The 15,459-nt window shown below is 39.6% G+C and overlaps 4 protein-coding genes across 5 annotated transcripts; all 4 read right to left on the minus strand.

Annotated features, from left to right (window-relative positions):
- Nucleotides 1-184: 184 nt before the first annotated feature.
- On the minus strand, nucleotides 185-2,678 carry LOC18604599 (mitochondrial outer membrane protein porin of 36 kDa-like). The gene is made up of 5 exons (XM_007037160.3): nucleotides 2,573-2,678; nucleotides 2,389-2,475; nucleotides 1,377-1,438; nucleotides 987-1,213; nucleotides 185-783 (listed from the first exon to the last, which is right to left on the minus strand). Exons 1-5 carry the CDS (start codon nucleotides 2,613-2,615, stop codon nucleotides 477-479), a joined length of 726 nt encoding a protein of 241 aa, XP_007037222.1. The 5' UTR covers nucleotides 2,616-2,678; the 3' UTR covers nucleotides 185-476.
- A 3,057-nt stretch (nucleotides 2,679-5,735) lies between these two features.
- Nucleotides 5,736-9,791, minus strand: QKY (C2 calcium/lipid-binding plant phosphoribosyltransferase family protein). The gene has a single exon (XM_018117734.2). The coding sequence runs from the start codon at nucleotides 9,343-9,345 to the stop codon at nucleotides 6,178-6,180; it is 3,168 nt and encodes a 1,055-aa protein (XP_017973223.2). The 5' UTR covers nucleotides 9,346-9,791; the 3' UTR covers nucleotides 5,736-6,177.
- Nucleotides 9,792-12,131: 2,340 nt separating this feature from the next.
- Nucleotides 12,132-13,430, minus strand: LOC18604602 (22.0 kDa heat shock protein-like). Its single transcript, XM_007037163.3, has 2 exons — nucleotides 13,274-13,430; nucleotides 12,132-12,697 (listed from the first exon to the last, which is right to left on the minus strand). Exons 1-2 carry the CDS (start codon nucleotides 13,371-13,373, stop codon nucleotides 12,225-12,227), a joined length of 573 nt encoding a protein of 190 aa, XP_007037225.3. The 5' UTR covers nucleotides 13,374-13,430; the 3' UTR covers nucleotides 12,132-12,224.
- A 401-nt stretch (nucleotides 13,431-13,831) lies between these two features.
- Nucleotides 13,832-15,165, minus strand: LOC18604603 (18.2 kDa class I heat shock protein-like). Of its 2 annotated transcripts, none has more exons than XM_018117195.2 (2): nucleotides 15,013-15,165; nucleotides 13,832-14,301 (listed from the first exon to the last, which is right to left on the minus strand). In XM_018117195.2, exons 1-2 carry the CDS (start codon nucleotides 15,125-15,127, stop codon nucleotides 13,976-13,978), a joined length of 441 nt encoding a protein of 146 aa, XP_017972684.2. In that variant the 5' UTR covers nucleotides 15,128-15,165; the 3' UTR covers nucleotides 13,832-13,975. The 2 variants fall into 2 exon arrangements, with proteins under 2 accessions (XP_017972684.2, XP_007037226.3); XM_007037164.3 differs by having other exon boundaries at nucleotides 13,834-14,481.
- Between the last annotated feature and the right edge of the window lie 294 nt (nucleotides 15,166-15,459).

A 15,459-nucleotide genomic window follows, 5' to 3' on the forward strand; every position in this document is an offset into this window, starting at 1 on the left:
ATGGGCAAAGGTAAAAAATCTTTGATCAAAATCTGTGCGCCATCTGCCTCTCTATGTAAGTTTTCCTACAAATAAGTTCATTATTCCGAGAGGGAATCGAAAGGAAGATGTTCAATGTTTTAGCATTCACAAATTTCTCTTTCTCATATGCTAACCTTCATTTAGCTGCAATTGATTCCAAGCATTCTTTAATTTTCTGCATCATGGCTAAGTGCCAACTGTTTCAATATAGAATTAACTTTACATCTCAACTTAATTTTCTGCATGTCTTTTACATTATTTATCACTAATAGTAGGAACTTGTATATATATATTTCTACCCTTTCCTCACTGATTTCTAAGTGGTAAAGGACGAAAACCTTCTGAGATCCCCCATTTCATATACAAACTGGATTGAATCCAGGAACATAAATACTATGATTCATAACACAAAATCATCACAGGGACACTTCAGAGCTTCAGTATGATGAATTGCTCTAGGGCTTGAGAGCCATAGAAAGTCCAATTCTAGGAATATAATTGCTGTCTCTTAAATTCATCTCTCCAGCAATTGAGACATAGAACCTTTGCCACACTTGTTGCCGAAGAACGGCACTAACCTTCCCATCAGTATCCATGCGAGCCTTCACCAATGTCAATGGAAACAATGCATGCTGCGCACCAACTGTAAGGGTTGTTGCATCCTCTGAAAACCTATGCTTCAACTCAGCAGCAACTGCAGTTCTGGTTGGGGGGTTCAACGCACGGTAAAAGGATGCTTTTGCACTGTCAAAACTATCACTCCTGCATTGTCAGAAATGCTAAGAGCATTAAGCACTTTGAATTGTTCTTTTTCTTCCCATAAACAAGGGAGAAATATGTGGGGAAAAGGGAAGGGGCAGAGATAGAATGAATGTGACAAGTGCTAATTGTTAACACGAAAACTGTCATTTTTTAATTCCTTCTAACAATTGTTTTTCTTCTCTAATTTTATATGCACTGCTCACAAGGTCAAGGAAGCAATGAGGAAGGCAGTATTCAAGCTCAAACTGGCACTGAATTTGTTGAGAGTCCCTGCTGTTATGTCAAAGCCAAGGTCGGCTCCAAGAGAGACAAGAGTGCTTCCTATTACACCCGAGATGTTTGCAATGGGGTCAAACCCTGTTGCAGGGTTTGCCTTCAATCCTACTCCGGCACTAAACCCCACGTAGTCACGCAAGTATTGCAGTTCTGCCTGTTATTACAATCACCATTGCCATAAGAATTAAGCACTGCGCACTCTTATAATAGGTTCTCGTGGATATTGGTGCATAACATTAACCAGATCGTTAGGCAAAATATAATAAACTGTTGATCCAGGAAAGTTGCAGATGACAAGCTTGAAAGATGTTCAGTACCTTACCAGAATCTGGAATAATAACTCTAAAAACTGTATTTACTCCTGGCAAAATCTCTTCAACTGTAACACCATAAAAACCTTGAGTCAAGAAATAGATGATTAGCTGATCAATTTCCTAAGAACTACAACATCTGCCACAAGTCTTTCCCTACGCAGAGAGCAGAGATTTCTTTTGCCCTTCTTCTATATTCTGCAATTGAAGTTATTTGATCATAGAGATAAGCAAAGGCAGGTTTGATACTATAGTGAGATTTGGTTTCCGTTTGGTTATTCTTTAGAAGAATCTATCGTGAGAATTGGTTTCCGTTTGGTTATTCTATAGAAGAATCTATAGTAAGGGCAGGCTCCAGGCAGTTTATTTTTACCCCTACTTGGGTTTTATCTATGCTTATGGGCCAGGCTTAACTCCTTGTATTCCCTCCATTTTCCATTAATGAATCTTAATTTGTTTGGCTGATCCTTCAAAAGAATCATGAATACACCTTATCAGGACAAAGTTGTCTTGTTGTTAACCGAGTTGGCATTGCCAGAGAACATCACTATTGAGGCCAATGCTCATTGATTCTCTGCAATGGACACTATATACAGATAGATGCAAGTATAACTATTTTGATTTCATCAGTCCAGCATTCCATGGTTTACAAAGCAAGAAAATTGACATTGGTCTTGCAGTCCTTAGACTGATTTATGGAGTTCTTTGATATATGTTCTATAACAAACTCAAATCACATTGGTAAAACCTGAATCCCGCATTACACAATAGTTGAAAGATAACTAACTACTCAATTTTGCAAGATGCAACCGGATGATCAGAGGTATAAATGCAGGTCATGGATGGTATATTGGTAATAAACTCTCCATTTTCAATTCTAAACACTTTCTCCGATCAGATAACAAGGAGCAAGCATGGAAATATCTATCCATGTTAAATTTCAGCTAAAGACAATGACATGAAACGGAATGCTGAAAAGAAATTTAAAACATCAAAAGACTAAGAGGAGAAAGATTACTTTGGCATGAGAAGTCAAAACTCCAGTCGAAACTTTGGTAGCGAAGTTGTAGTGGTTGTCGTTGAGCATAATCCTTGTAGAGAAGATCTAACCAAAATTCAGTTGGTAAGTATTTGTGAAGACTGTGAAGTGCTCATCCCGAAACAATTTTAAATATGTATTAAAGAACAAAAGATGTTATAACCTCTAGCTTTTTTGCCTATAGCAAAGTATAAACCAGGATTCATGGTAATTTGTTGTTCAAGCTTTTAAACAGCGGATTTCAACTTCTTCATTAAGCTGTTTTAATATTTTTTGTTTCAGGAAAATTTATTGAGAACGAGAAGCAGCAGCCAAAAGGGAAGTTTCCAAAGTAGTGACAAACGAAGGATCCCTGTATAAAACGAAATTTCCAGGAACCAATTCATGTTCAATTATATGGCCCATCGAAAATGCCAGGCTTATGAGATTTCTCAATCTGGGACTATTGGAGGGAAAAGTCTGCTGCAATTCAAATCAGCCCAAGCTGAGAAAAGAGCAACAATTCAAACATGCTGCTAGATATCCCACGGACCAAATTGATCAACCTCAGAAGTTTACACCTGCTGTCGCATCCTCTGCAGCTGATAGAAATTAGCACCTGCTGATCAAAGATTAAAGGACAATGCTGTCATTGTTTGAATCAAATGTTAATCCATGTACTGTTTAAAGTTTTGTATATTCGGTTGAAGTTGAGATCACCTTGAAGACTTTTTAATGCCAAAGGATGCTGTTTGAATGCTAAGACCAGCTTGTGACTTATAGCACTATATATCCATGGCAGAATGTTGAAGCCTTTTGGGAAGGAAGACCATACTGTCTGCCTTACTGTTTGTTGTTTAAACCTGCTGACACACATCAATGACAACGAAACATATGTTTCCTCTTCAATTCAGTTAGTATTGCCTAAATTTATTAGGGATTTGCTTCTCTATGTTGCTTTTTCAGTGTACATACTTTTGCAAATAGAGTTTCGTAAGTACTGAAAATACCAGCAGAAATACATCTCGAAGCCTTTATGATGTTGCCATTTGTGATAAGAGGACGATTTCTGATGGTCAAAAGTCATTTCAAATTACTTTTGTAGGTATGTTTTTACTAAATGGTAGCGACTTGTGGTTGCCTGTTAGTTTATTTACTTAATATCTTGTTAGTCTAATTTTGGAATTTGCTTTAAAATCAGTATGCAGTAGCCGCAGCAACATACCATAGAAGTCCTCGCATAACCTGGGTAGAAAAACAGGGCTCTTTTACCCCTGAGGAGATGATACTACTGTTTCTGTGCAATATTTTCTTGAATTAAGGTTCCCTTATCATGTCAAATTCAAGGTTAATTTATCATCTTCTTGCACAACATTTCCGTAACATTCCATTTATGAATGGACTAACTAGAAAAAAAAGGCATGGTATATTCGGTTCTTAATCTATATTCGTTTCATTGTCCTGGCACTGGTGGCCATACTTTTTCTGAGAGTAGCCAATATTCCCCTGGAAGGCATGGTCCTGAATTCCTAAGATCTCTCTTTCCTATGGTTTCTCATAGGAATAGGATCTTTTTCTTTCCTCAAGTCCCATCGGAGATACAAAATTTCCCAAGAAAAAATGTCCGAACTATTAAGTCTCTTAACTATGCCAACCTTCCATTTTGCCAGTGCTTTTCTCAAACTATCAGGTAAAAGTATTTTCCCATCCGATTCCCTGTCCAGTCCGAAAGATGATTTATTTATTATAGTGTTTTCTTTATTAGTTGACAGTTACACGATGTTCCTAGTTTTCTAGTAAAGCAAGGATGCAGAAGAAGACGTGGGATTCATTTTATTCCTTGAAAGGGTTGCAGACATGTACACAATCTATGTGAAGCCAATAGCACAGTACACTACCCATGTGAAAAATCGGCAGCATGTTTATTTCTGGGAATTAACTAGCTAAATTAGTTTTCAATGTGAACGTTTTACTGTAAAGCAGAAATGACTTAAGGTAATATAGAGCTCAACTCAAGTTTACTGGCCTATCCTTGCTATGGTCTTGTACCCCACTTGCTAACAATGAAGCTTGATTTGTGCGTCTCAAAATCCAATGTTGCATCCAGCTGTTGCACTCTTTATGTCAACCTATCCTGTTGTCTCTCCCATAGTTTCCTAAATATAGATATTAGATTATTGAGCCTTCCTGTGTAAATCCAAAACAAAGTTTGATTAGAATACTCCGAGCACCAAGGTAAACAAGTAATAAATTGGAAAGTGCAAAGAAAAGGGTGTGTCTATAATTTTATGGAATGCTGGTGAATTTTTTTTAGTATGGAATGTAATTGCTCCATAGTTGGAAGTGTTAATATACACATGCAAACTAAACAGATGCAACATTTTCGGCTTTTCTTGCATTCATTTTCTACATTCTAAACCGAAGCAATACCAAAAGATAAGTGAATCAAGTAGAAGAAAACAATGACAGATCCGGGATCTCAATGAAATTCAGCTGTTGCACTTCTAGGGGAGTTGATTTCCACCCTTGTATCCTTGAAACAAATGCAGGGCGCAGGCTTATAATGTTAGTTCAATGATCCTGCCTTTTATAATCTGTGATCTTGACCTTATTTTTAGCATTGCAATGTTAACCCATCAAACTAATGGCTGAGGTGCCTTCTGTTTCAGCGAGAATTATGAATATCCACATGTGAATGGACCAAGTGCTTGTATGGTAAACATCGTCTGCTGTATTTTGCTACTGGAGGCTTTGGATTATGAGTGGACATATTTAAAAGGGCTAGGCCCATTCATCTAGATTATTCGGTCCAGTGAGAGTGATGAAGAACCAGGATCGTTAAGAAATGTGGAGCAAGGGGACTATGCATGCTTAGCCCTACTTGTTGGACTTGAAGTCAAATTTTTGGAAAAATATGTCGTGAAAGCTGCCAAGTGCCAACCACACATGTTGACTCGGACAAAAATTGTTGTTCCTTTCTGACACCTTAGGGCATTCGTAGCGTATGTTTCAAATGGATGCCCTGGATTCTGCAAGCCCACTAAATTTTATATTGACCCCATTGCATGAGAAAGCTCACACAGACTGTAAACCGTGGGGACTGGAAAAGTCAGTTTTCCCACCACTACTGATGATACATACCATTTCAAAAAGACAAGTTAAAACACTTGCATAATATATCCATGGAAAAGAAGATGGACATTAGGAAAATGGCTTTGCAAAGCTTTTAAAGGATTCCACGTTTTTCAGGGTTCAATTGCTGATGAAAATAACAGTACCGAAAGCATGAATGAAAACTGCATTGTCTGGGTGGGAAAAAGTAGACAGATAATAGTAGGGAGGATAGAAGCAAAAAACAAGCAAGTGAAGGTAGGTTTTTCATATGTTAGAAAACGATTTCAGTGTTTTTACTTTTGTTTACATGGGTACAATACAATAATCACTCGCAGAGCCGTTTAAAATCCCCTTTTTCATCTCAACACTCAATTTTCTCCCCCTTCCCAAGCTGTCTTTTCCCCCACCTCCTTTCTCTTATTCCAAGTCATTCAATTGCCATACCAGACAAACAAAAACACAAAAAAAAAAAAAAATTAATAAAAATAATAAATAAAGAGATGTAATGACAACTTGCCGCTTCCCCTTTTAATCCCCCTTTCACTCCTTACAATGTTATTTGGGGACAACTTTTTCAACGCAACAGTTGTTCGTGTTTCACCCTCTTCCCCACCATACCCCCCATAACCTGGTATCTAAAAATTTACTAATAATATATGTACCTACTCTTCATCTCTACATTAACCGATCCGACAAGCTCGGAAGCCGCCGGAAAAAGTTCAAGCTAGCCGGCGGCATGGGGTCTCTGAACATGGGGTGCCTCAGATAATAAAATCCTAATGCCACAGCCACCATTTTTGGTGGCACCACATAAAGTATCAGAGTGATGGCCAAGCAGACCCCAATGAACAATTTTGTGGCCCTTGGGTCCCTCCAACTCACCAGGGCTTGGACCCTCTCCCCCTGGGTTGCAAAATCACCCAAAACAGTCTGAACCCTTCCGGCCAATATTCTCAACCTATCGTATCTGGCCCTGATTAGCTCAGGTGGCTTTGAACTCGGAATTGTATCAAACTCCTCATCCAGCTCATCCGGGTCAACTGTTTCAGCTTGGGACAGCCTGATATCCATTCCCGCTGGTATCTTGGGCCTAAATCTGTAATACCAAACTCCAATTAACACCACATATAAAAAACCCGTTGGCACAATCAAATCCGGGTACCAAACAAGCACCAAATACAAAACATGGACCAACACCGTAGTAACTGGGTTCCTCCACCTCCTAATATCATCCAACCATTTTGCCAACCCGACCGCCCATGCGAGAACTGCCACAATCCGAAACCAATTAGCCTTACTCTTTCTCATGCTCCATGTATGAGAATCCGCATCCAACATGTACCTTACCACCTCCTGCCCCAACGGTGGCTCTGACCTTGCAAGCCATTGTGCCACCATCTTCGTAGCGGCTCCGCGCAATGCCTCCTGCTGAGCCACCCCGAGTGGGCGGAGATAATGCATTCTTGGAAGCAATGGCTGCCCGTAAGCCGAACACGTGTCCGGTAACAATGACGGGCAGGCGAACCGAACCGCTAGTTCAATCTCACCCATTTTCTTTAACCCCATTCTTGTCAAAACCAACAATGGATACGAATTGGTGTACACTTTGTTACTCTCTAGCGTAGATATGCGTATCCGTATTTTGCCAATACGGGAGTCTGGTTTGTCTTCTGACGCGTCTGCAAACATACGCCAATTGTCAAAAACCCCGACAGTTAGGACAGTGCAGGGGTCATAGACTTGCCACGTGTACTGCTCGTTCCAGCGTGGATCGAAGCTGTCCGTGACGGTCCTTGTGCGGACCCACTTTTTCCCATATTTGGCAACACAGTAAGCATCGGTAGACCCCTTTCCTCCGCCTTTGGTTTTCATCGGGAGCAAGCCGCGAGCCCCAAGAATCCCCAGCTCCAAAATCCCAATAGCCGGCTTCCAAAGCTGCTTAGCTGTGGGTCTAAAGTCACTGCACACGTGCGCCGCTTCATCCAGCACGTGATAGCCACCCTCTAAGCACAGCCGCAGGTGAATTTTCCCGCCGTAGGGCCCACCTCCACCGCCTGCTCCTCCTTCCAGACCATACCATTTTGATGCCACGTGGCGCTCATCTATCCGCTGCTCGATTGAGATCAATGGGATAATGACGAGGCCAAGGACAGTGGCCTCCTTGTTTGTACGGTCTTCCACTAACAAAATTAACGAATCTTCGAGAGGTTCGCCGGCGACGAAGATCAAGTCCTCGTTCCAGTGCACTGACATACTATGATTGTTCATATTTCCTCTCCTTGACCGTACGGATTGAAACCCTAGCTGCGCTTTCACTCGAATTTCTGGCACTGTTAACGGAGGCAGATTCGGCGCAATTTGGAGATCCTGAGCTTCGATCAAAGTCAATCTCAAATACCAAAGCTTTGGGGATTGATAAACTTTCGACCGAGTGTGTGCCACGTATGGCGCGTCTGAACTCCACGCTTCTGGGAAGGCGTCGTCATTTTGAGTACCGATCCAAACAGCCAGCTGGATATCACCGGAAACCCTACCTGAATTCTGATCAACCGCGCCGGTTTCGAGCCGGTACCATTGCGGAGCTAAAGGACTATCCGGCGGCTCTCGGACTGGAACATCTGAAAGATCAAAACAAACGCCGCCGAGAAAATTTTCCGTCGGAGCGTCCCAAACGGAGATCTCAAGCGTCGCTGTGACTGATTCTTGTTTATTATAACCTAAAGCGAACACTTGTCGCCACTCGGGCGAGTCTGTTGGCTCACCTGGACGGTAAATCGTCGGCTTCGATTTGAGGGAATGGCTGGATGTACGGATCTTAACGTAGGGGCATTCGTTTGGAGCTAATCCACGCGCTTTAACTATTTTAACGAACAAATACTGCATCGGCTCAACTAGATCGAACGGATGGATCCTCTCGGCGCCACCGGCCCCGGCAGTGGCGGCATTGTCAGCTTTAGTTTTGTTACCTCCAATGTCTTTAGGTAAATAGTCTCCATGTGGTCTCTTCAAAACCCTAACTCTCTCGCCTCTGTTACTCTGCATCCTCCTCACCTCTGGTACTGTAAAATGCACCTCAGAGACCGGAATTCCGGACGCCATATGTGGTGGCAAAGCCGTTGCCTCCACCGGAGGCGGCAGCTCCTCATGAACACGAACAACATGCGGTGGTGATTCCTCGACGACCACAACAGGCGACGAAGGATAACATGGGATAGGACCCTGACCATGGCCATGAACTCCATGAGGAAACTCCATGTGTGCAGTAGGAACCTCAAAAACCCTACCTTCCTCTACAACAAGAAGCCCGGGAGAAGGTTTCGGCTCCTCCATCTGCGGTGACTGTTGCTGCTGCTGCTGCGGTGACTGTTCTTCCGGCGGAGGCTGATCTTCAACAATCTCATCATAATAATAAATCTTAAGCCCAATCTCACCTCTAATCCAACTGAAAACACTCTTTTTCTCCAATGGAAAATAAATCAACCCTTCCTCACCTCGCCTGGCAAACTGGCTCCCGTACAACTTGACCCTCCCCAAAAAGTGATTTTTACGGCCACTTCCATTCCCGAATTTCTTATCATTGAAAACCTCAATTTCAAGCTCTTCGACATCCATATTTTCAGGGTCGGACACCGTAAATTCCAACGGCTCGTTCCATACGGGGTTAAGTTCCCTGTATTTTGTGGAAGTTCTCTTTTTTTGACCGTCGAAATCGGCAATGACGTAAGGGCTGGAGCTTCCTTGACCGTCTTTGGGAAGAAGATCACGAGCGTCGATCACTTCCACGATCACTTTCCGCACCGTCGTGGGCGGCTGCGGTGGAGGCTGCTGAGACGACGTCGTCATGGTCTCATTTTAATTCTGGGGGAGCAAAAAAGAAAAGAAGGGGTTGAGTGAGCTTTGGGCAAGTCAAGAAGGAAAAAACGGAAATTTGTTTTGGATTTTCTTTTTTTTGGGGTGTGGGGGTGGCGGGGCAGAGAGAGAGAGCGTTGATAGCGGAGAGGAGGGGGGATGTGCTTTTGAGGTTTGCTTTTTTGAATTTTGGATTTAATATGCGGTCTGCGAAGCATAGTTTTGATTCTTAATGTGTGTTTTTAATTATTTTGTTCGGGTGATTTTAGATTTGAGAGAGAAAAAGAATGTTTGTGAGCAATGCCTGTTGGTGACCGCGTGAGGTAGTGGGAAATGAGATTCCATTCTCTCTCGCAAGGTTTTGGGTTAAGAGGCGCTTTTCGGCTTCCCTCCTTTACGATTTCCTTCGTCATCCACCTCATCCGCTTTCTTTTATTTCGTTTTTGTTTGCTTGGTAGCACCTTACATTTGTGGACTCTGTTTAAACCCAAGCCCAGCTTTATTGGTACACTGAGCTAGATTTTCTCTCTATGCTCACATCTCATCTGAGGCTGACTGTAAGTAATGCTGTGGTTTTTCTTTTTCTGTTCTGCTTCATTTACTATTGTTGCATTTGTTAGGCGGATGAATTCTTGAGGCTTAGGAGCAAAAAGTTGAAATTTTAGTATTTTATTATACCCCTATCCTATGGCTTAGCTTCTTTTCTACTTTCTCTACTTACCTGTTATGATAGTAACAGTGGAATGAATTAGTTGAGGGAGGATTTTGGGATGCAAACACGACTAGGGTTGAGGAAATGAAACCTGTTACACAGTCATACAAGCACCATTGGTTTGATGCCCCTGCAAGGCACATGATTCCATTTCCACCTCCAAACCATGGCCCTCTATCCTTTTTGTCAAAAGCACCCACATTTTTTTGAATAAAGTTTACCCCACAAAGCAACACCTTTATTTTCCTCTTATTCCTTCTCTGTTACCCTTGTCAACACCAAATGCTTACCTTTTTTACTTATCATATCCATCGCTGGATGCACTTGTGTTCATGAAGCTGCTCTGTCCTCTCTAGCATTTGTTTTCTTCCCTCAAAGTATGTTTTCCTTGACTTTCATACTAGATTTTGTTCTCAACAAATTCATTACTGCTAGTTTAACCAATTTGAAGCATCAAGCTTAAGATTTTGAGCTCTAACGTTATTAACCATGTCAAGTAAAGTTCCCAACCTAAATCTTTCAAATCATGTTTCTTAAATAAGGAAGGGAAAGAAGGGGGATAATAACAAATATACAAACCAGTGAGTGGTGATTTTATCACTATATATATATATATATAATGAATCCACCCATGTGTATTTACTTTCTTTTTCTTTTTCTTTTTCTATTTACTTTTTGGCTAAAGGCAATTTTGTTATTCTTTGAGACACCAGGTTACTAAAGTCACATAGAGCTGACTTCAACTACACAAGGGATGTGACTCATAAGGTTGAATAATTTCTTATTGACAATTAGAAATTCTAAATCACCCCTAAAGCTTCTTAAGTATAAAACCCCACCAACCAATGCTAAACTTTCTTATTTGGGAACATAGGTCACAACTTTTGGCACGCATGTCAAAGAAGCTTCTCCCTCCCAAGTTTTTTTTTTTTAGGAGGTGGTATTCTGCCCTTTTATGAATTGGTGGACTGCCTATGGAATCTGATCCTATAGGATAAAGTAATTTTTGAACAGATGCTGCTGGGTTTTGTCTTGTTTTTGTGAGCGGTTAGTGGATTAGATCAACAAAAAGTGCCTGCAACACATAGAAGAATATTGGTGAGAACAGGAATAGCCACTTAGTTAGTGCCATCTCTATATCCCTCTATTTTGTATTATTTCAGTTCCATCTGTAGTTCTGTAGTTGAAATTTATCTGGGGCTTTAAACCCTCTATAACTTGTCGTACGAAATAAGTTCCCACTAAGGTATATTGCTCTATTTTATTGTAAAGAAGTTGTATGATGAAGAGAAAATAAACTTTATTCGATTGTGTTTTAAGATAGGTTCTTGATTCCATTCTACATACATGTTCATTTAAGAAGATGATGATCATGATACCATTTTGTTGAAGTATCAGTGTTACATCAATGAGGATGGACTTTGGTTTTTTTTTTTTTTTCGGTTTTCTTTTCCAGGTTTGACGGGAGATCCAAATCAATTTTATTTGACGAATAGTATCTGCTTCCAGGAAAGGAAGAAAGACACAAATTAGATGCATTTAGCCTATCCATAATTAGATGCATGCATTATCTTTTCAACATAAAAACCTAATTAATGTCTGGAATTAACTTTTGCATAATATTATAAGGTGTGACATGTTTTTTGGCTTAATCACCCTAGAATAGGGGAAACAAAGTTTGAGATGTTTGGCCTTGTAATCAAGCTGTTTTTAGATTTGATCCTTGTCCTGTTGAACTTGCAGTTTCTTGTGCATCTCCCTCTTTTCTCTTTCAATTGTTCTTTTGTTTTCCTTTTAAGAATATAATGCCCTTCACTTTATACTCTTATAGAACCAGATCTACTCTTAGTAGCATGACTGAATGCTCCTATCCTAATTTTAGAATAGCAGGCTTAATGTATTTTCATTCATCTTAACATGCCAAAAGAAAAAAAAAAAAAAAAACCCACAATCTACTTTAATTAGTTTGCAAATCTATTTCTCTGACTTGTGATTGATATAATATACATGATATAATTCATTTCAATTTTTCATGATATAATTATATAATTACCAGATGCATGTCAAGGAGGAATTTACAGGGATCAAAGATGTTAATGCTAGTGTCTGTGTTTTTCTAACCATAAATTAATGAACAGAGCATGCTAATCTTACTGCTGGTTTACTCTCCATTTGATTCAAACCTTCGAGACACGAACAACCCCAATGAAAAGGCTAAAACAATTGTAAGACTGATATTGTTTTTAAACAAATCGATAGCCCTCTCCAATATACTTCCCTTCTTTCTCATCTCTCTCTGAAAACTCCGATCATGATGATCAGTTTGCTTGCTCTTTTCCTCATTCGCATCATGACCATGTCCTTCATCATGTTTTCTTTGATTTTCATCATTGCTTAGTTCTTGTGCAGCGGGGTTAGCAATTCCATTATCCTTTTCTTCTGCTCTCTTCGGGAAGGTTAAACAGAGCATTTCACCCTCAAACTTTTGACCTATCTTATTCATATCTAAATTCTCTGGCAGTCGCATGGCCTGCCCGAAATATATGCATTTGTCATCATCTGCTGTCCTTTCTCCGCTGATTGTGACATAGCCAGGATAAGCAAGTCCAACCATCATCTCCTCTTTTCTGAAACCTAAAAATATCCCATGAGACACAGGAATGTCATCACTTTTGATCAGCATTCTTAACTTCAAGTTAGTAGTCCCTTTAAATTCTTACGTTTGCAAAGAAACTAAATATTTGCTTACTCTGTCAAAATTAAATAAAGTAACAATTTGGGAAACTGCTATTCAAGGAACCTCTGTAACTGACTCTGCCTAATATTAATGGTGATTTAGTGTTGATTAAAGCACGAATACGGGCTTTCTTATATAGTTGCACGTCAAATTGAAGATAATTCTTTAGCGCTACTCAAGGATGATGTTTTCATCAACAAACTGGGGAGCTTTTGCCTAGAATGTGGACAAACACATTTAATTTCTCAGTACAAAATGCTTGTCACCCTATACAATCAATGCCATGCTTTTCTTGGGGAGAACGAATTTGAAAGAGGCAAACAGAAACCTGCCTAGAGCTAGAAGGGGTTAAAGCAAGAAGGAAAAGAAAAAAGATTTCTCCTGATCCCTACTTTGAAGGCTTGATCAATTGATGAATATTGAAGCGATTGTGAAAAAAGGAAAACAATGAGATAAAGAAGTTGATTTGGTACCTGGAAGATGAACAGAGAGATAATGGCCCATTGAGTCTCCAGTCCAATTCCAATGAGGAACAAACTCTTCGCTTGCCCTTGTTCCATAAACATCATCCATTGATGAAACAAAATATGAAACTTTGAGACAAGTATGTCAATGCAGCTTTACCGATGCCAAACATTACCAGGTATAACTTATTGGGCTGGGACCGAAAATATATAGCTATGTTTTCGTGTGAAGTATGCATCCTTAATATTCCTAGCTTGCCCCATGTTCATGTTTGGACCTCGTTGTCTTGCCTTGTATTAATTAGTTTCCAGTCGAGGATAGAAAGGAGTTATTCTTTTACCCGCCCAAGAAGATTTTCCGGTGGAGTACTTGCACATTAATTTGCCTCGGAATCAGGGGGTGAAGTCAAAATCGAGGTGATTTTAGAAAGAGTTATAAGATTATGAGTTGTTGGATCGTCACACATCAAATCTAACATTTTAGTTAAAAACGAAGAAGAAGATCGATTTTTAGTTATCTGATTGGTGGAACAACATTGTACATTTCTCTATTGATGTCCTTGATCAGTGGTTTATTCTCATTGGGAAAATCCAAAGGACAAGAAAATGGAGGTTTTTCAATTGAAATTCAGCTTTATTATATTCTTTACATGCATCATGGATAATTAAGTTCATTTACTGACATGAACGCCAATCAAATTGCTTCCGGAGTTATTCAGCAGCACTTGATTCAAACGTTCGACACACCAACATCCCAATCGAAAACGCTATAACAACTGAAAGAACAACCCCCTTATTCTTCTTAAGGAACTTCATCGCCATCTCTAATGGAAGACGGTGGTAATTAGTTTCCTTGCTGATATCTCCTTTCTCCTCGTTGTCACGACGTCCTCCTTCATGTTTACTTTGATCATTTTCACCGCTGTTGTTAGGTTCTTCTTGTACACTAGTCTTTTCTCCAGTGCGATTGCCATTTTCATTCCTTGTGATCTCATCATCCGCTGGCTTTTTTTCTTCAACTACTGGTCTCCTTGGGACTGTTACATGGAGAAAATCACCGTCAAATTTGCCACTGATGTTGTCCATATCTGAGTTCTCAGGCAATGCGAAGGTTTCCTCGAAATATATGCTTTTGTTCTCATTCACTACCCTTTCTCCACTGATCTTTATATGACCAGTGGAAGCAAGCTCAAGTCTCAACTCCTCCTTTTTGAAACCTAATGATCATTGCCCTCTGGCGTAAGTGAAAGAAATAAGGGTAGAATATCTCAATTTTTTAAATTTTAGTTGAAATTTAAACGAGTTTATTAATTTTCGAAATGAACACTTCACTCGAAACTACAAACACCGTTAACAAATATTAAGAAAAGATTAAATATTTTTTTGTTATTAATTTAAAAAATTATTATTATATTTTAAAAAAATTAAAAAAAAAAGAAAGGTGCACTGCTCCCATCTTGAGAGTTTTTCTTTAATTAATAAAAAAATAATAAAATATAATAGTAATTTTAAAAATTAATTAAGAGTGAAATTGTTTACTTACCTTTGCCACGTCAGTAAATTAACGAAAATACTAACGGTTGATTAATGGTTGGATCTACGTATTCAACGAAAAATATTTTTTTGAGGTGGAGTGTTCATTTCGAAAACTAACGGAGCTTCGTATAATTTTGATTAAAACTAAGAGGTAAGAGTATTTTACCTTAAAAATAAATAAATAAATAAAGATGTAGTTGTAAGTTTTGTACCTGGAAGATCAACAAAGAGATAATTGCCCTTGGCGTCTTGAGTCCAGTCTGAAGTAGGCACGAACTTTTCAGCTATACGGTTAGCCGAGCGTCTCAGACCCCCAAGGTTAGCCATTGATGAACCGTGTTGGAAGTGTGTCGATAAACAATGATGATGCTAATCAAACAATAGCAAACGTCTACAAGCTAAGGTATGGTTTATATAGCTAGCTTGGTCTCAGAATTGATACAAGGTATAATAATTAAAATATGTATTTGGTTATGTTTTTTTTCTGTTCCAAGGTATTTAATTCATGTTGGTGCATCCAGGTTTTCTTGTGAAGCTATTCGTATCTTTATTCCTAACTTGACCCTATCCGGAAGGACCTTGTTGTTTTTGGGTTGTAGTAATTAGTTTCCGAGGGAGGACATTCTTGCACTGTCCAACAAGATTTTTCAATGGAATAC

Source organism: Theobroma cacao, chromosome 3 (genome assembly GCF_053813885.1).
Source record: "Theobroma cacao isolate CCN51 chromosome 3, ASM5381388v1, whole genome shotgun sequence".
Classification (NCBI taxonomy): Eukaryota; Viridiplantae; Streptophyta; class Magnoliopsida; order Malvales; family Malvaceae; genus Theobroma; species Theobroma cacao.

What these genes read in the sequence shown, in the direction of transcription:
- LOC18604599 (XM_007037160.3), bottom strand. Translation starts at nt 2,615, where the DNA reads ATGAATCCTGGTTTATACTTTGCTATAGGCAAAAAAGCTAGAG. An exon ending in TTATTCCAGATTCTGGTAAG is followed by an intron (nt 1,214 to 1,376) that starts GTACTGAACATC and finishes TTGTAATAACAG; the next exon opens with GCAGAACTGCAATACTTGCG. An exon ending in CTCATTGCTTCCTTGACCTT is followed by an intron (nt 784 to 986) that starts GTGAGCAGTGCA and finishes CTGACAATGCAG; the next exon opens with GAGTGATAGTTTTGACAGTG.
- QKY (XM_018117734.2), bottom strand. Translation starts at nt 9,345, where the DNA reads ATGACGACGTCGTCTCAGCAGCCTCCACCGCAGCCGCCCACGACGGTG.
- LOC18604602 (XM_007037163.3), bottom strand. Translation starts at nt 13,373, where the DNA reads ATGGATGATGTTTATGGAACAAGGGCAAGCGAAGAGTTTGTTCCTCAT. An exon ending in TCTCTCTGTTCATCTTCCAG is followed by an intron (nt 12,698 to 13,273) that starts GTACCAAATCAA and finishes GGATATTTTTAG; the next exon opens with GTTTCAGAAAAGAGGAGATG.
- LOC18604603 (XM_007037164.3), bottom strand. Translation starts at nt 15,127, where the DNA reads ATGGCTAACCTTGGGGGTCTGAGACGCTCGGCTAACCGTATAGCTGAA. An exon ending in TCTCTTTGTTGATCTTCCAG is followed by an intron (nt 14,482 to 15,012) that starts GTACAAAACTTA and finishes AATGATCATTAG; the next exon opens with GTTTCAAAAAGGAGGAGTTG.